This window comes from Strongylocentrotus purpuratus, unplaced genomic scaffold (assembly GCF_000002235.5).
Source record: "Strongylocentrotus purpuratus isolate Spur 01 unplaced genomic scaffold, Spur_5.0 spur5_contig_841, whole genome shotgun sequence".
NCBI lineage: Eukaryota > Metazoa > Echinodermata > Echinoidea > Camarodonta > Strongylocentrotidae > Strongylocentrotus > Strongylocentrotus purpuratus.
In genome coordinates, this window is record NW_022145548.1 from 242487 (window position 1) to 263717 (window position 21231).

The window sequence follows — 21231 nt, forward strand, 5'->3', positions numbered from 1 at the left end:
AACAAAGTACTTAAAAATCGTGAAAGAGAACAGATCCCCAACAGACCATCAATACATTTACCCCTCTATCTGAATTTACATAGATTTGCGTTATAAAATAATGAAATAGTCAATATACTGTTTAAGCATGTTTTGAGGGAAATGTTTCTTCTCACTTCACGCATGCATGCTTAGGGTTGTAATACAAATCCTGCTACAATTCTTTTTGTTTTCTTTTTTTTAAATACAAAGTTATATAATTTGCATATCATGCGTCACAAAATGATAAACAAATGATGAAACACTACTGCCAATTCGAAATAGCACCAGGGAATGTATCCGGACCGGTCCCCAAGCATTTTAGCCCCCTTAATAAACAACACCACCTGGCACCATTGAAATATTTTGGAAACCTCACTCCTACACATACTTAACCCCTTTATTCCACAAGTGGCAAAGCTTAGAAAAGGGAACTGAAACCAACAGCCCTTGGCGCGAAAATCTTATCAAAATATTATTATTGCTTTGGTTAGAACAATTAATGAACAACCTCTAGCAAAAAAAAAAAAAAAAAAAAAAAAATTGCCTGCAAAATCCCATTTTTTTCTCAATGTTGTCACTTCATCTCCGATATTCAACATTTAAGGCATTATGGAGACGAAGTTGCACACAAATCAAACCTCGCCTTCCACATACCCAACAACGATGAGAAACCCGAGGCTTCGCTTTATATTTCATATACACTGAAGAAAGAAAAAAAAAAAATGTGTGTGATATTAACTCTTGGTAAACGTACGATAATCTTCTCAAGTTTTGTATCATTTTTTTAAAACTAAAGAAACGAACAGAATATGTATATATGTATATACATCCTTTTCTTCCTCTTTTTGAACAATAATTAACAACAAAAAAAACAAAAAAAAAACAAAACACCATTGTCATATACGTGACAGGCTAGTTTAGCCCAAAAATTTCACATTGGCTAATGTGTAGTAAACATAAACAATACTTTATAACTTATAACTGGTACTTTCCTTAATTATTTCCTCGCTTATTCCTTCTCTTTCCCTCCCTTCTCCTCTCCTTTCCCCCTCTTCCTTCTTTTCCCCTTTCTCCCTCTTATCATTTCTCTTCTATTTTTCCTTTCCAAACTTCCACATTAAACCTGTCGTTTTCAATAGTATCCCCAAGTTGAAAGCACGTGAATTCTCCTCCATGCAGCCTTCATTAATGGGGAGGTAGATGGGGATGAACATAAATTCATCTCTTCCATACCAATAGATCGCTGACAGAGCAATAATAAACAAGCCCTGCCAAACAAACCATCAGCCTGAAGAATCTTTTATTTTAAAAAAGAAACTCAAAGTTGTCACTTCATCTCCGATATTCAACATGTAAGGCATTATGGAGACGAAGTTGAACAAAAATCAAACCTCGCCTTCCACATACCCAACAACGATGAGAAACCCGGGGCTTCACTTTATATTTAATATACACTACGATTATATACCATAAATTATCAGGAAAAACAAAAAATGTGTGTGATATTAACTCTTGATAAAAGTACGATAATCTTCTCAATTTTTGTATCATTTCTTTAAAACTAAACAAACAAAATATGTAGGCCTATATATTTATATACATTAAACAAAGATCCCTCTCATAATATACCTGACAGGCTAGTTTGACCCATACATTTCACATTGGCCAATGTATAGTTCACAATACTTTATAGCTTGTACTTTTCTTTTCCTCGTTCCCCATTTTATCTAATTATTTTTCCTTTCTTTTCCCCTCCCTCCTTTCCCTTCTCCTTTCCTCCTCTTCTCTCCTATCTCTTTCCTCTCTCTTTCATCTTCTTCTATTTTTTCTTTCCAAACTTCCACATTAAACCTGTCGTTTTCAATAGTATCCCCAAGTTGAAAGCACGTGAAATCTCCTCCATGCAGCCTTCATTAATGGGGAGGTAGATGGGGATAAAAATAAATTCATCTCTTCCATACCAATAGATCGCTGACAGAGCAATAATAAACAAGCCCTGCCAAACAAACCATCAGCCTGAAGAATCTTTTATTTTAAAAAAAGAACTCAATGTTGTCACTTCATATCCGATATTCAACATGTAAGGCATTATGGAGACGAAGTTGAACAAAATCAAACCTCGCCTTCCACATACCCAACAACGATGAGAAACCCGGGGCTTCACTTTATATTTCATATACACTACAATTATATGTCATAAATTATCAGGAAAAAAAAAAGAAAAAAAATTTGTGTGATATTAACTCTTGATAAAAGTACGATAATCTTCTCAATTTTTGTATCATTTCTTTAAAACTGAACAAACAAAATATGTAGGCCTATATATTTATATACATTAAACAAAGATCCCTCTCATATACCTGACAGGCTAGTTTGACCCATACATTTCACATTGGCCAATGTATAGTTCACAATACTTTATAGCTTGTACTTTTCTTTTCTCAATTTCCTATGGAAAAGAGAAATCTTAATAACATATTAATTGGTGTAACATTCTTGATTACATAACTCATCAGCTATTACCACACTCTTTTTTTGTTTACGAGAATGATATGAAAGGCATAAAGTAAATCTTGGAATATTATTCATCTTTGTCATAGGAACCTATTTTACAGTAACAAAATGGTCTTTGACCTATTAAATGGCTGCACATTATGTTATTCTGTGTCCATGCCTGACAATCACTTTGAAGTTTATAAGTCAATCCTGGTTGCAGTTACTGTCTGAGTTAGGGTGAATCTCGCTGCTCATTCGTACAATTCTACACCATCATAATATGCTCTTGTAGGTAGCGCTTGCCTTTAGTATCTTATTAAACTCTTCTTTTGGCTGAAAAAAGTATTCACATTAACTTGCACATAATTTAATCTACAACTGATTTCCAGTGAAAACAATACATGTAGCTCGCTTTTTGCTTCTCACACTGTAAAAAATACTTATCTGAAAACAGATCGTGGTAGGTCTCCTTGTAATCACAAACAAAATCATGAATTAGGGGTAGCTGGAAGTTCAGGTTCTCCATAAGTCGTATGACATCTTGACTTGAGGCATGTCGTAGTAGAACGAGAGCTTTACACTTGTTACATAAAACTTTTTCCTTCCTGGCGTAATGAAGTGCTCGATTTAGAGCTGTAGGATTCAAACGAAGATTGTCGAAACGTGATTGCCATTGAAAACAATACATGTAGCTCGCTTTTTGCTTCACACACTGTAGCACATCTATGAAGTAAAGGATACTTATCTGAAAACAGATCGTGGTAGGTCTCCTTGTAATCACAAACAAAATCATGAATTAGGGGTAGCTGGAAATTCAGGTTCTCCATAAGTCGTATGACATCTTGACTTGAGGCATGTCGTAGTAGAAACGAGAGCGTTACACTTGTTACATAAAACTTTTTCCTTCCTGGCGTAATGAAGTGCTCGATTAGAGCTGTAGAGTTCAAACGAAGATTGTCGAAACGTGATTTCCATTGAAAACAATACATGTAGCTCGCTTTTTGCTTCACACACTGTAGCACATCTATGAAGTAAAGGATACTTATCTGAAAACAGATCGTGGTAGGTCTCCTTGTAATCACAAACAAAATCATGAATTAGGGGTAGCTGGAAATTCAGGTTCTCCATAAGTCGTATGACATCTTGACTTGAGGCATGTCGTAGTAGAAACGAGAGCTTTACACTTCTTACATAAAACTTTTTCCTTCCTGGCGTAATGAAGTGCTCGATTAGAGCTGTAGAGTTCAAACGAAGATTGTCGAAACGTGATTTCCATTGAAAACAATACATGTTGTAGCTCTCTTTTTGCTTCACACACTGTAGCACATACTTGTTACATAAAACTTTTTCCTTCCTGGCGTAATGAAGTGCTCGATTTAGAGCTGTAGGATTCAAATGAAGATTGTCGAAACGTGACTCAATATCCCTTCTCCTCCGCTTCCATTCGGGAGCACTTGCCTCTCCATAGGCCGTATGACATCTTGACTAGAGGCATGTCGTAGCCAAATCGAGAGCATTGTCAGATGACACTTGTTGCATACAACTTTTTCCTTCCTGACATATTGATATGCTCCTATTTTGTAATGATTTAGAACTGTAGAACTCATACGAAGATTGTCGAAACTTGACTCAATATCCCCTCTCCTCAGCTTCCATTCGGGAGCACTTGCCTCTAATTTCTTATTAATCTCTTCTTTTGGCTGAACAGAGAATATTCCCTTTAGTCCCTGCTTTAACATTGCACTGTATCTTCCCATGTGTAAAGAGTAACTCGACGAACGAAACCGACTCGATCTGCAGATTTCCCGCATGAACTAAACTTTAGGTGACGCACAACTCAACAACAGTAGTCCGAAAACTTGCATTTAATTAATCTTCAGCTGATTTCCATTAAAAACGGTGCTCGACTATCCGAAATCAAATCGTGGTAGGTCTTCTACTTGTTATCACAAACAAAATCATGGCTTTGGGGTAGCTGTAAATTCAGTTCTCCATAGGCCGTATGACATCTTGACCCTCCTCTCGCAAACCTTGGATGAATCTTTGGTGGGCTGCCACTGGCAGCCACACCTTGTTTATGAATAGTTTGCTTGGTTCAGACTTTGAGAAGTACGCAAGTTTGCCTGCTTTTCTTGCCGCAAAAAGAGCTGGCATCTGCTTTTGCCTCAAATTCCTCATTCTCAATGGGATATCTTCCCGTATCGAAAGCCTTGTCCCTTTCAGGTTTCTCGCATTCTTCATAATGGTGTCCCTGTCCCTGTATCGAAAGAAGCGCGCCTTAATGGGGCGTGGCATGGTTTTCGTCATGATCCTATGCACCCTCTGATATTCTACGGCATCGGCCTCTTCTTCTGACATCTTCAAATTATTAATGTAGAAATCCTTCATAACTTGTTTGATGTCTTCTCCTTCCTTCTCTGGTAGTCCCATGAAAATAAGGTTCTCTCTTGCCACGTACACGGCAAGTTTGTCAATTTCCATTTGAAGAGCCGCTTCATTTTCCATTGCTTTCGCTTCCATCATCCTCATTTTCTTCTTAATCTCATCCAACTCCTTACTTTGAAAATCAATTGCTTCCTTTAAATCTTTGAATTGAGATTCAATATGCTTCATTTGCTCTTTAATGTTAGCCTCCAGGGAAGAGAATCTTTCTCCTAATCTCTCTGTCTGCTGCTCCAGCAGCCGTCGGAGAGTCGGAAGCAGGTTTGTATCAGGGCTTGGGGGGCTCGAACCGGCATCAGCTCTCGGTCTCTTCGTAGATCCTTTTACTGTATTACGTAAGTTGCTGGCCATATTTTCTATCACGCGTTCCAATGGGATTCGGGAGAGGCTCGAAAAACTCGTGTCTACTCTACGAACATCACACAAACACGTCCCACTGGAAACTGGAGCCCTGCACGGGATGAGCGCGTCTTTGCCTTGGTGCCTACACGCACACGCCTACACGCACACGCACCCACACACATGCACACACACCACACACATCCCCACACACCCACACATACACACAAAATTAAGATAAAATTGAAGTAGAATTGGTCTTTGGTGAGCACAGCTGCATGCGTGTGATTGTGGCTGCTCCTCATAAGAAAAAAACCTTCAAACACATCATAAGCAGTTAATAGTAGATATTTAATAATGGTCTTTAGAGGAAAATCCTGCAATCACTTTATCCGCTATCGTTTTGGTCAAGTATTCGAACTTTTGTAATGTCTCATTCACAATAAATTGTTATCTTTATTTGTAACAATGTTATAAGACATTGGCATTGAATTCACTTGAATTGTTCGACTGTTGTTGGGTTAACTTACCTTCTGTACAGCACCACAATAGATATTAGTATGACGATGATAACGAGGGGTACTATTGCACCCCCTATCACAGCCCCTAGTGGTATCCTGGTTACGCTATCATCACCTTTAGCACAAACAAAAATACATATAGGCCTACATGTAATTATGCTGTTATGACTTTTATGCAAACATTCTGTTGGTCTGCTTCACAATTTTATTGATTTTGTGTAGATTATATTAACGTTCATAAATGACACTTTTTCTACTTTGTTCATGAATTTTCACAAAAAAGAAGTAACGAAGAAAAGGGTTGGATTCATACATTCCATTTCTGCTTATTTTGAATAATACATGATTAGTGCAAGCTTTTCAACTTTTCCAAAGGGATTTAGCAAATCAAACAGAGAATAACGAATAATATTATTGTGAAGACGTAAATAACACTGATCAGCTATAACCTTATGTTTATGTTATCTGACGGTTACATACTGACTTTAGCTTGACATGTAGCTTTTATTTAATGATGATAATGATAATTATCATGAATACGATTTGTAAGGCAAGTAATTCTCTTGAAATCAAATGCTCAAAGTTGCTTTTGTAACAAAACAAAACAATAAATAAAAGCATCTGCATTATAAACAAAACAGGAGTAATGTAGAACATACGAAAATGAAAGAACAATTAATTAAATGCCGTATACATTTTACTTCTACTTTCTTTAGAAAATAACATTACCTACACTATATTTTTAAGTATGATATTCAGGGTAGAACAAGTTTCATTTGATTCATGCTATTACCTGAGAGGATGGTCTCTGCATTCACTGAGAGGATGGTCCTTGCATTCACTGGTTCGGACCAATCACTAGAACCAGCTCCATTGACAGTTCGGACCTGACAAGCGTAGACAAAAATAAAAAAAAATGACAATACAGACATCATCCACACATAAAACACACACAAAAATTGTTTCAATCTTAATTATAGATATTCATTTCGTAGAGAAGAACCAATCTACAATTATCATAAGCGTCCGCATCGCAACAGTTAATATTGAGATTGCATTAAAGCATTCATATGTGATCCGCTTGAGTGCAATCTCACCCATGTAATTGGGGGTTGCTTGTTAGATCAATGACACAAATATGAAAGAGAATCACTTTGTGATTTCATCTAAAAGTATACCGTGTGACTCAAAAAAATGTTTACACTCAATTGTGATTTATTTTAAAAGTCAGCTATGAACGAAAAGCTATCATACATGTTTTGAAAGAGTGCTTTATCCCGATTCGTTTAGTATCATGTGTGTGTGGTACGTGTTCACGCTTGGATGAACAGGAGGCATTGTTTGCGAGAGTGCAAAAATCGACTTGCGTAAAAGTATTAAAGGTAAAGACCAGTTTTGGAAACGCCCCTCTCTCAAAAAATGAAATGGAAGCTCTTATTACCAAACATGTGAAAGAATATGTTTTGACTAATACGTGATCATACAAATTTTGCCGAGAAACCGCCTACTAATTGATATATTTGGTAAATTATTATATCTATTTGGACGCGATAGATAAAACACACGTGTCGCGCACGTGTGGGGGTAGTCCCATATACATCTTTGATTATAAGAATTACATGACATGCAGAATTGACAACAGACTTAACTCCGTTTCGTTGACAATCAGCCATGCATGAAGTCTTTCGTCTACGGCTGATTGTCAACGAAATGGAGTTAAGTCTTTTGTCAACTCTGTTTGTTGCTACGGCAGGCACCAGTGAAAACGAATTCGTTCGATAAAATTATGGAAATACAAGCACTACTTTAAACAAACAGAACTTTGTCATTCCTTGCTCATTTTTCTTGATTGAGGTGTCATATGAAAGGGCAGAAACTCAACTTTCTAGAAATGTGATTTTCCCCTTGAAATTCAGATACCGTCTGCCAAATGACATTTTGGTTTCCTCTCTTCAAATTCATTTTAATCACTCATTTATCAATTATAAATGTGATTAAGTTATGATAAAACATCGATAATTCTCGGTTTCGTTTTTTCTGGGACGCACTGTATAGTTTCTCCAATAGCGCTAAGGATAGCAGCATATTCTACAATGTTCTTCACATTGAAAGCTTGTACTTAAATGTGAAGCCGAGATTGAACATTCCTTTAATCGCTGGGTCTTAAGCATTACGACATCTTACCTGAACTGTGTAGCTGATTTCACTGGCCAGGTCCATCACACTATGTTCTCCATCAAATGCACCAGTCAATACTTCTTCCATCTTATAATTGCCATCACCAGCTTGATCAGTTCGCTTGTAGCGGATGATATACTTCTGGATGTTACCATTGATGTTAGATGGTAGGGGGGTAGACCAGGATACAGTGAAGGAGCTTGTAGTACTCTGCGGTATAGCCACATTGATAGGACTAGGTGCAACTGTTAAAAAGAAAATTATTTATAAAAATGTCACATTGATTATGGTAGACTTATGTATCGATGCTCCAGAATATCGATTGCTATTGTTAGTACATATACCGTCTGAACAGGTTAGTTCAATTTCTAATTCCAGAAACTAATTATATTACGAGTGCAACTAAAGTGACTAATTTAACAAAATTCAGAGTTGGAATCACAATGACAATTTAATGACATTAACAAGTACTCTAATGCCTCAAACAGCCAGGTCTACGATTTATATGATGTGGAAAGAAGTAGTTTATTATAAATACATTTCTATAGATTATATTTGAGGTCTTATTTCTCTTGGTGATCACCGACGATATGTAAAACGTAAACGTATTCGTACATATAGGCCACTAACGTTCAACCCGACGCTGGATTTAAGCATCGTCTGAAGTTGTGTTTAATAAAAAAGTTAGACCGATTTAAGTCTAATTCTAGAAGAAATGACTTTCACTCTATCAAGATTAATTAAATGTATACATACAGTTGAAAGTATATTGTGGAATAAACAAAAATAGTAATGTTAGAAGTAGGTTGTGACAAATATATCGACAAGAATATTAACTTTTTCGCTTAACCGGCAAATCAACTACCCCCCCCCCCCCACCCAAGAAATTAAAAAAAAAACATCCCAAGATAAACACCGACCTTCTTCAAGTGTTTTTCCGATAGTCTCACTGCTTCCGTCACTCTCCTCGTCTTTATTTGATGCAGTCAGTTGGATGGTATAGTACAGATAGGTGTCTAAACCTCTTAACGTGTAGGAGCTTGTGTCATTAGGAACTATGAGAGAGTTTAAAGAAGCTGACCCAGTGGAAGCGTAGTAGATCGTATAATGAGTCACACCACTCCTGCATTCTGCCGATTCCAAGGGGAGGTGCTAAAACATAAAAGTGGTGCAAATGCATACATCACAATCACATACAGAAGTCACTTTCGCACTAATAAACACAACTACAAGATGTTATCAATTGTTGTCTACAATTTCTCGCATTAGTAAGGATGCTTCAATCAACATGATGGAGCTTTTTGCTGATCGAACAACAATCTCTTGATCACAAAACATGCTTATATTTACTACTTTCTGTGGAATAAAATCGAAACTCCATTTCATAAACTTAAACAGCTCATACTTTCAAAATAGCAACAAACAAAAATCTTTTACACAAGTCGTATTTCATTTAGTCAAACATTGAGGTACGTAAAAAAAATCATCCGAAATGCCGGAGGCATGATAGTTAGTGATGTGAAGTAGTTCTTATTTAGCATATTTTGAGGAAATTGTAGGTAAAATTGTGTAGATCCAATTAAGGTTGTACATGCATTTACCAGTTCCATATCCTAACGATAAGGTTCTTCCTGTATGTGATACAAAATATGACTAGTTACATTTCACTAAGTGACCAAACAGCTATCCTTAAACAGTTCATACCTCCCATTCCACCTCAAGCTCTTTAGCGTTGATGGCTGCCACATGTAGTCCAGGTGGAGAGGCACTGGGTTCTGAAGTTCAAATATTATACAGAAGATACTAAAAAATGGCCTTTAGTAGATAAATTAAATATATGAATATGAAAATCATGGTTATATGATAGACTGCTACAGCAGGTACTCGTCATGCGATTTTGAACTAAATGTCAATAAGTCAACTTAAAACTACCGTTGGGCAAAACACAATGAAGGATAATATAAACATATTTAGGAAAATCCATATTTGTAGAAAAAAATTTCTGTTTCAAATTTTAGAAAGATAGAACATTTAAAAAGGAGAATGCATATGCATTAAATGGAAAATACAAACATTTCTATGAAACAGATTTTACTTACAGAACTAAATATGTTAAAAAGCCTTCAATCATTGGAAAGTGCTGAAATATCCCAATTTGTATAAATAATTTAGTTATGATGTAATACATGTACTCTCTTGTAGATGAATATACATTGAAAAATAAGCATCCTCACGAAAAGAAATTATTCTGCACTCGAAGCCATGACAAACCCTTGGCAGATTCGAGCATTTATCTTCTGAACATAACTTACTTGTACAGAGAGTTATTGTGTTGTTCTTCGGAGATAAAGGTCCTGTTCCACCTGTTCCTTCCCTCACTGCTGCTACACGAAACCTGTAACCTGTGTCGGGTATCAGGTTACCAACGATGGTTGATGTGGTGAGTTGGTCTACTCTCTGATCCGTTACCCAGTCACCATCCTTCTTTACAAAGACATCATATCCTACCAGAGGAGGATCACCTATGTCATCTTCTTCAGACCATGCATTCCATCGAAGACCTACTGTAGTTGACGTGGTGCTCACTATCACTGGTGCTTTCTCTAGGACTGGCAGATCTGACAAACAGAAAAGAGACATAAATAATAATACAGTTGATTGAAATAACCGTCAAAATCAATGACACACATATAATCTAAGTTTCTTTCATCAAGTCAATATGAAAATAAAATTTACCAAAGTACACGAAAAAAAAAAAGATTCTGAATTTAAAGATAGTGAATTCCTGCTTTCTATTACACACGTATCTCACAGAAGTACAGTAGAGTAAAGGGATATCACACAGTTTGCTCACCATGTGTTGCGCTGGTATAAGCCGTACTGGGATAGCCTACATATTCAACATATAGAATGCAAACGTATCTCCCATATTCCTGTGGATACACACTATCAACATCAAAGACAACAGCCCGTTCTGACCCTGAGACAGTGCTCGATCTCCTGGTGATTCCTGTCCTGTTTTCGGTGCTTCCAGTATGTCGATACAAATCAACTGCGGATTTACGAGGAAGTGGGCTACCCTCAGCATAACATGTGAAGCTAGATGGTTGATATGGGTTCACTCTCACTGGAACCAATCTTGATATTCCTGTCAATAATCAAGTGAAGCTTTGATATATTAACCAAATACACATCCACATACAACACTAAGGCAGACTCTAGAACAATGATTTCATTCAGAATTTGCTTGCTTTGTGTAATTAACTTACAATACATATGATAATCACTTTGTAGAACATTAACCAATCATGATACTCACAAATAAAAGAATGGATTTGTTGGTATTAGAATTATTACTTAACTACTTATTACTTAACATCTTGTTATTCCTGTCACAAACCAATCAAAAATACAATAATTATATTCAACTTAACATGTCAAGAGCAGTAAAAGATTGCAAACGAGTCAGTCATAACATTAGTATTACTATCAAGAACTAAGCAGGAACATAACAAATACGTAATACAATGGTACATGAACATGCAGGTGTACCTAAACAAGGATGATTTTAATATGATTATTTTTTTCAAAATCTAATTGCTAGATGAATATCAATGCAATACTCCTGGCAATCATTAATGCACTTAAAAAAAAACACTCACTATTATTCATCATGATGTCTATCCACTTTATTAGCAACAAAGATGAACCAATAACAGATAATCATTTGGACGATAAAAGGTTTGTTTTTCATTGTTTATAATAAACTTCCACTTACTGCATGTATAGTGTAGGACAAATTACACAGATAAATATATTGTACTAAACATTTGCATCAAGCAAAACAATACAAAAGAGTTTGTATACTTATGTGTACCTCTTCGATAGCTTATACCGAAGTACAAGATCTTAGTCTACAAGATTATTGAGCAAGATTATGAATTACAGCTACCCACAATGAAATACATGCAAACTTAGTTCCATATGCACTCTGAGGTTGCTTTTAATCTGAACCATTTTCAGCTGAACAAGAAGAAAAAACAGAATACAAAGTGCTGGGTATAATTACTTTGACTGCAGTACGGTTCAATCCAGCTATCAATACATTGTCCCTTGCAAAGACCTCTCCGCTTCTCACAGGCCTCCGGTGCACAATGACATTGCTGAAGACAATCTAAACCAAATGTACCCGCTTCACACTCTGAAAAACATAAAACAAAAGTTGAGTATATTGGAAACATCTGGTCAATGGTCAATGATTACACCTAAACACCCAAAACGAAGATAACTTTGGCTGAGGTCTACTGGAAATAGGGTTGTAAACGCAAAAATCAAATCATTTTAATCATATGAAATTAGGAGATTTTCTTCTGGCTCATGTCTTTGTGAGTATGTGTAACTAAGAAGTAAAGGTGGTAAAGAAGTAAAGATGGTCTGCAAATTCGACATGTAAGACATGTGCATTATCTTGGGGTGTGGTTGGACCAGCACCTTAACTGGAATGAACACATTAAGCATACTTCCAGCAAAATTGCTTCAAGATTGGCACTATCGAGACGTGTCAGAAAATATCTAACGATAGACAATGCCAAGTTATTAGCAAATGCACTGGTATTACCATATTTTGACCATTGTTGCACCTCATGGTCAAATGGTATTCAAGAATCCTCCTCCAGATTATACATACACATAAATGTATTTTTTTTCTATCACAGCACTATGTACAAAAATTAGGTTGATATAACTGATGAACATACATGTTTTTCTGAGTGAACATACATGTGTACGTAAACACATACTGGTTGATCATGCAAACTCAACCGTGCTTGATGGAAAATTGCATGGAATCTGGAGATAGATGAATAGGAGTTGATATGGAAAATTCAACAACCTTTATTGGAAAAAAAGTATTTCACCTTCACATTCGATCTGGCCACTGTGTACATTGTATCCTAGAGCACACTTCTGCTCAGGGCACTCTCCAGTATCTTTATCACATGGTTCATCATTTAAGCAACGACATTTATCAGTGCATTGAGATCCAAAGTAGCCGTCTTCACAATCATCTGGAACTGAGGATGATAAAAACAATATTTTAGAAAAAACAATTTAGCAAGTACTTCTAGCAAATAATATTAGCTCATTACAAATAGATTGTTGCCTTGTAAATAATCATTTAAAAAAAAAATTGTGCACTGTTGATTTCAATTATTACACATATTCTTGAATTTAACAGTGGCTTCACTAAATAAATTCGTGTCTTGTTTTAGAGAAATTACCTCATCTATTAATAAACACGAATTGGACATTGTGGCAGATTAGCCCGGTGTTAAACAAGTTATCCAATAAAGTCGTCCACTCGTCTACTTCTTCTACTTCTACTACCATTACTTCTCCTAATGAAAATGGAATATATGAGAGGAGTTGTCCCCAATAAACAGCTTCAGAGAGTTTCTTCAAAAAAAGAATAGCTTCAAGTTAATTTTAACCCATTGTCTACTGAATTATCTTATTACAAACATGTATAAAATAGGAGCCACCCGGGTCCCGTAGGCAACGGGGTAAACAAATAACAAACAAAAATTTCAAAAATTACAAAAATTACAGTGTACATGTAACATTCTGATTTATCTTATTGTAGGAAAGCATTTATTTCATATCATTACTGACCATGACTTACTTTGACAGTTGTCCCCAGACCAGCCAGTCTGACATCCACCTGTACATATTCCACTATAGATATCACATGATGAACCACCACCTGCACAGTGACATGTCTGTGAACATCCTGGACCATATGTACCACCAGTACATACTGTAATAGAATTCAAAATAAAACATCAGGATATACAGATGCAATACATTCATTAAAAAGAAATATTTGACTCGTAACAATAAATTATTCTTATTAATTTCTCTCCTTCTCTTCCTCCTTCCTTTTCTTTTCCTTCTTCTTCTTCTTCTTCTTCTTCTCATTCTTCTTCTTCTTCTCCTCCTTATTTTCTCCACTGAGTTGCACCTGACCTCACTTATGAACCTAATCACTTTATGGTATGTGCTTTGGATAGTCAAAGAAAAACTAGAATTGTTTGAGAATGGGAGCTAGACATATGATTACTTTTTGGCCTTGTAGATATTTTCACTATCAGAATTTGATCACAATTAGTTGACTATCGGAAGACTTTGAAGGTATTGAGAAGCAAATACTGCAAGGAGCAGTCGAAGGAAAACGGGGTAGAGGTCGTCCACCAATATCTTGGACTGATGATATCAAGAAAGTGTCTGGACAAGGAATGAAAGGTGCAACACATATGGCAGGTGAAAGAGTTGCATGGCGTGCTCTCGTGAAGGCCACAGCAGCGCCTTACAGCGCCACCTGAAGTTGATGATGATGAGGACTTACGTGTCCTACATGCAAGACCACGGGCACCGACGTCACATGAACATCCGTAAGGATCAGGAAGGCAAAAAAGAAACCCATGACATCGTGTGGTAGGATCTTCGCTAAATGCACATTGATGCTCGCAGTTCAATCCAAATCGATTTCCACCATTAGTTCTACAAACTGAAGAAAAAAATAGTTGCATTGTTGTCTAATGATCTTTCGAACCAATATTTTTTACTTCACATGAATGAAACCCTCCAATACCATGTATAGCAAAGTTCGTCGATTTTAACAATTACTGTTGTTGAAATATTTATTTAGATATTATTTAGACATTTCATATAGTATTAATGAATAAGAAACAAAAGCAAATCTTTTCCCCTGCTGTACATTATTTGTGATTAATTTGTTTGTATTGATTTACTTGATGTGCAGTGTATAAACATGTACATGTAGAATGACCAGTAGCTCTGGCAGAGAGGGTCACTTTACAAAGTATTTACAAAGTCATTTCAGTTTATATAACAGACTATTAATAATACATGAGAGATAATACATTATTAACAGAATTATAAATGATATATCAACATTTCTTGCAAACGATTCCAGGTAAAATTAAGATTTACAAGTACACATATTAACATTTCAAAAGACATGATGTATAATGCTATTCTGATTTCTCTATTCTCTCGGCAGGTAAAAGAATATTTGAAATGAACATGTAAAATAGATGTACATTACTCTGTTCATTTCCAATGGAATAAGTCAAGGAATATCTTCCTCAATTCATCTATTAACCCTTACTGTACCGGGCTATTTCGAGCACTCTCTGACTGGGGGGGGGGGGGGGGGGGGGGGCCTGGGAGGCCCCCCCCTATGATCTCGGCCGTCGAATGTCCAATGAACGCGAAAATTTGCATGCTTGTAGATATTTACGTAAGGAACAAGCTGGTATAATTAGTTTTTTCCTAATATGCAAATTTTTGTCGTTATAGCCTAATTAATTATGCAAAATGCTAATGTTATGCATTTTACAGAAAATTCTACATATTTGTCCGTAGACTTGTGAAGAATCTTGAAAATGTATTGAATAAATGTTTCCTTCATCTCAAATTCATGAGGTTTCATTATTTTTATGATATTTGAAAATGCATAGGTTAATTTGCATAAATTATGAATACGCATTCATGAATATCAAATCTGGAAATATATATAGGGAATTAGAATCATTACAAAAATTGTCATACTCCACTTTTTGAATGTTGAAACTCATTATTCATAGAAAAAATTCTTTTCGATAAAGACAAAATAGTTATTTGATGTAATTAATAATGATAATTTATGCAAATTTGATGCGATTTTCAACTTTTATTTTCTTATGTATTTTATTGTTTTTTATTTCTTATTATATCTATTGTTTTATTTTTAATGTATTCTTTTGTTCTGAAATACATCAAGTTACTTTGAGAAACATATAAAAGCAATTTGATATCAATTCATATCTTCACAATTCTGCTTGTACATGAATATATGCAATTATAGCACTTTTTTGATGACATGCGCATACTAATTGTTATGTAACACCTTACAGGTATATCCGATTTCGACGAAAATGGTATCAAAATGTGCGTAAGACTTGAGGAAAAAAAGTCATGAAACGACAATTCAAAATTCTGAGCGGTTGCGGCGCGATCTCCGAAAATGTCGAATAAGTACAGTAAGGGTTAAGAGATTTAAATAAACGACATTCCACATGAAGTTCTGCAGACCTACTTACTTTCTAAACAATTTGGTCCCTTGAAGTTGTTAGGACAGATACATAGACCAGACTTGTCATCACAGACTCCGCCATTGTAGCATTTATCAAATATACCATAACACTCAGGGGGACCCCACTTACCAGCAGGGCATTCTAATATGAGATAGGGAGAGTAAAAAAAAAATTCTCAAATACATTTCACTAAAGATTACATTTACAAAAATAGAAGTAGACAATTGAAAAGTTGGCTTAACATTAGAGTTCTAGAATTCAAATTTTCAAAGTAGAACTATAGTGTAATCAAGCGCGGATCCAGGGTATCTGAGGCGGCGGGGGGGGGGGCAAATTTGAAATTATGCGAGCCAAATATTGTAACGTAATGGTGAAACCGGCAGAGGCGACATGAGTAAAAAAAAACATTTGGGGACAGGGGGGGGGGGGGGGGGGGTTAGACACAAACAATCCGCATCACCCCACTCTTACATGCAGGCCCCGCTAAACACTTCTCTAAGTAGGTGGGGTGGTATTTACGATCAGGTAGAGCGTAGCGTGAATTGGCGTGTGGTAGAGCCCCAAGAAGCTCAGGGGGTATAGGCATTTAATAACCGTCAGATGAAGTTGATAACTTATTTGTGGCACTGGCAGGACACAAATTGGTGTGGGGTCCACTCAGGGGTTTGGGGCAATAGATTGCGGTCAGATGAGCATATTTTGATACCCTATTTGTGACACTGGTAGGTCACGAATTGGCGTGGGGTCCAAGGGGCGGAACCCCGGAGACTTAGGGGTTTTAGGCATTAAAATTACTGCCAGATTAGCATCCAGGGGTCTGCCTTAGGGCCCTAGGTGGGGTCCAGGGGGCAGAGCTCCCGGAAGCTCAGGGGTTTTTATGCATTTAATCACGGTCAGATGAGCACATTTTGACAAAAAGGCAGGCCACTATTCTTTCTTTTTTTCTTTAGGAATTTGCCATTTACCAACAAACGCATAAAAAGTATAATTTACCACAGATTGAGGAAAAATCTCGGGAAATTATGTCATTTCTGCAACATTTGTAAATCACCGGTATCGAATTTGAAATAAACAAAGTTTGAATTTTATTTGGGGGCATCTGTCCCCCAGCCCCCCATCAGTAGGCCAGTCATATTGCTCCGATTGTCTCATTTTCGCTCGCGTGAACATTGCTAGCACAAACCACTGACCTCTACCTCCTGTACGGATCATCACCCATTCCCATTCATTATACGTTACGTACTAAAAGGCTGTATTGTCTGACCGTTCATGAATATTCATGTTTTTGCTTACCTCGGCTAAATGTTTGCTTTTACTAAATTGAAAAATTACGGTGGGGGGTTGGATGAAATGGACATAATGAAATAGGCAGAAGTGATCTATGATAATTCATGCTTTTTATGTTTCGTGTGCTCGACCTATAATCTTCAAATCGCTTGGCAAACTGAGTCCAAAGTTAGACTTGTTTCACATTATAGGCAATGACGAGCTTGCAACCTATTTTGAAAAATTACGGTGGGTGAACTTTCAAAAGTCAATGAGACATGAGGGCTCCAATGAAAGAGCTAGTGATAACGTACGTCGGGGTGGATGTGCTTTTCGTTTAAACAAAAAATGAATTTTAAACGATTAAAAAAAAAAATGTCCATAGGCTAACATGTTAAGCTGCTGAATCTGACCATGCTCTGACGATAGGGGGCGTTGTGAAATGAGACTAAACGGAGCAAAATGGGCCCCCAATCTACACCTTGTTGGCGGGACAAATCGCAACTGATCTCCCCCTACCTTTCTTCTTTCTCTTTTTTGTTTTTCCCTTTCTCTCCTTTTTTGTCTTTCCATTCCCTTCCTTCTCTCTGTTTTAGGTTTGATGGGGGGAGGCAAGGGCCTTTCAGCCCCCCCCCCCCCGATCCACACGTTGTTGGCTGGATTAATCGTAACTGTTGTCTTCTTCTGTTCACCCTTTTTTTTCTTCTTCTCTTCCTCTTTTTGTTCCGTTTTAGCTCTCCTCTTTCTCTTTCCCTTCCTCCCCCTTTTTTTGGACGGAGGCAAGGGCCTTTGCCCCCCCCCCGAACTACAACTTGTTGGCGGGAAAATTGCAACTGATATCCCCCTTCTTTTCTTTTATCCTTCCTATTTTTTCCTTCCCTTTATCTCTTCTTTTCCTCTTTTCTTTCCCTTTCCTTCCTTCTCTCTTATTTTGTCATGGGGGGGGGGGGTAACAGCTGGGAGGCAAGGCCCTTACGTCCCCCTGTCTCCTTCTTCCCCCTTTTTCTTTTCTACTTCCTTTTCTTTCTATCCCTTTCTCTTTTCTTTCCCTTCTTTCCCTTCTCTCTTTTTCTCTCTCTTTTCCTCCTTTTTTTGCGGGGGGGGGGGGGGGGGGGGAGGGGGGGGGGGGGGGGGGGGAGGGGGGGGGGGAGGGGGGGAGGGGGGGGGGGGAGGCCCGCTCGGCCCCCTGGATCCGCGCCTGAGTGTAGTTCATTGGCTCACTTACATTCTAAATATATGCACAAGCAATTTTACACTACCCCTCTGTACAAATCACATCAAAGATTATGACATGCTAAACCCTGGACTTCATCATTTGAAGTTTTATACATTATTTGAAATTAAATTTGCAAACGGAAACAAGCTGTCCATCTTACGGAAATGTGCCATCCCAAGAGATCAGACTTGGACATTATGTACCAGAATGCTCTAAACTAACGCTATTCATAAATGTTCACATTAATTTATTCTTTAATAATATTAAAAAATATAAATGGATATGAAAAGATTATCATCATGTGACTTACATAATCCAACCAATATGAAATTAATATTTTGGGGCACAATATGAAGCAAAACTTTTTTTGCATGCATCATACCAAACAATTTTATCTCAGAGAACAAATGACCCCTCTCAAGAAGCCCAGTCTCAATAAAGCACGAATAAACTTATACATGTACCTCTGACGATGAGTCTGTATAGTCCACCTCTATTTTGATTCCTCTCGTTATCATAGTAGATCTCATAGAATCCTTGATCTGATGTCTGGATTGGGGTTGGGAAGCTGATCTGAGTCCGCCCATTGACTGATGTAAGAACCTCAATGCCATCTTTCATCCAAGTAATTACGTTGCCAGTCGCTTCAGCATTATAACGCCTAGTCATGCTGATCCTCACTCCGGTGTCATTCACATTAACTGTCTTTGTAAACAATCCATTACTTGATATGAATTTAGCTGTTAAAAGAGATAATGATATAACTTTAATGCATTTCATGTAGCCTATACAGGTCACGTGTAGCTGTTTGCTCACCAAAGGAAACCGTATGCTTTTATGAGACTTTGCATTGAATTAGTTTACTGTTGATACATTTCAATTACAAGTTGAGATCATTCGAATGTACATAAACAGCATCAACATAAATGAGATAATTTTAGGCTCAACTCAATACCGCGCATGCTTTGCATATACGATAATTTTTTGGTGTTATTTAAGTCTAAAATTTCCTAACAAAATCCTCCTCTATAATCTCTAGATTCATTCTCAGTATTTATGTGAAATATCAAGCCTTTGTAATAAAGCCATTCTCAAGCATTCATCTTTAACAAGTACGTAAGCGTCATAAGCGGAGCCATTTTATTGGAGCACTCTCGCTCCTGATCCTCGTTTTTAATGCGGATTATAAATGAACTATATTAAAAAATACCTCGCATTAAACAGTAAACAGTTTTAAGCATTTCAAAATTTTGCGCGCGCGCACTTATGCGCGCGCTTTTCCGCGCGTAATGTCATATTGCAACATAGAAACGTCATCATATTTGGCACATTTTTCCAAGCATTCTGAGACCTTGTTAACCTTTTTTTGATCACTAATAACGCAATGAGCGTCCATCAAAGTTGACAGCACGCGCGGACCTTCCCTATCTTTATCCACAATACATGGGCAAAACATGCCTATACAAAATTCATTGTAACTCTTCAGAATGGATAGGAACCCCCAATTTTTTTCTTCATATTTGGATAGATTATGAGTCGGAAATATGATTTCATGTCTCATTTGACCCTCAATTAACACATGGCGTCATCATAATGGCCTCCGAACTCAAATTTTTTATTTGCATATTATGACGTCAGCATATTTTTGGAAAATTGATTGCATCTCTGTAAATATTGATCGATTTTCTTCCAAATTTTGATATGTTCTAGCTGAGACATTTCTCTACAAATGTAATGGACACTTGGTGGCATTTCCACTGTCTTGTAACTTTTTCATGTTATATGCTCTGTGTTTGCCATTTCTTTTTCGTTTATACATGTACCTGGAAATTAAATAGATATAAAAAATTAAAAAAATCGAATTATAATCTTACCATCACTTCGTTGGAAAAATGTAGTAACCCTTGTAACATCTCGATCAGGTTTAGAAGCCTCACAATAGAAAGGACCGAAACCATCATTATCCCATCCGTCTCCTTTGGGGAATGTGACCAATCTGACGTATAAATATGCGTTACTTGAATGTTGCTCATCTTCTGGTGGTGGTCTGTCTGTTGTTATGGGTACTGATCGACCAAATGATAGTAAAGCATCTCTATCTGGTTCACTGCGCCAACATTGATACCGCACAAGGATAGATGTATCTACAGTGGTGTATTCGCGGGTCAACACTGTGATATGAATAACCTCACCTGGAATACCAAAAGAGAATATAATGTTTTGTTTACAGTATACGAAATTATTCATACCCATACCAAGTTTTGCAATTTCTTAAGTATGGAAACAACTATGTTTCTGAAGAATGTAACATATTAAAGCTTATATCAAAAAGTATATAACAAAGGCCCTAATTGAACCAATTCTCATTCTTGAGTTATGGAAACAAAATTACAATTGGTATGAAGAATTCAGTTGTTATACGTAAGTCTATACTCATTTTTCATTTTCCACATGCATTTTGGATTTCAAACCCTCTAGGAACCTTTATGTACTATATGCAATCACTTAAACAATAACATAACTGTAGAATAATCTAAATCTAAATCAATCGATGTCCTATTGCGAAGCAATGAATGTGAGGGCATGCCCCTTCGGG

The 21231-nt window shown here is 36.9% G+C and overlaps 1 protein-coding gene across 1 annotated transcript; it reads right to left on the reverse strand.

Annotated features, from left to right (window-relative positions):
* Positions 1 to 11369: 11369 nt before the first annotated feature.
* On the reverse strand, positions 11370 to 20617 carry LOC105439537 (multiple epidermal growth factor-like domains protein 10). The gene is made up of 8 exons (XM_030989134.1): positions 20510 to 20617; positions 19100 to 19375; positions 16160 to 16294; positions 14401 to 14562; positions 13678 to 13812; positions 12914 to 13069; positions 12067 to 12198; positions 11370 to 11386 (listed from the first exon to the last, which is right to left on the reverse strand). The coding sequence occupies exons 2-8, from the start codon at positions 19302 to 19304 to the stop codon at positions 11370 to 11372; spliced, it is 942 nt and encodes a 313-aa protein (XP_030844994.1). The 5' UTR covers positions 19305 to 19375; positions 20510 to 20617.
* Between the last annotated feature and the right edge of the window lie 614 nt (positions 20618 to 21231).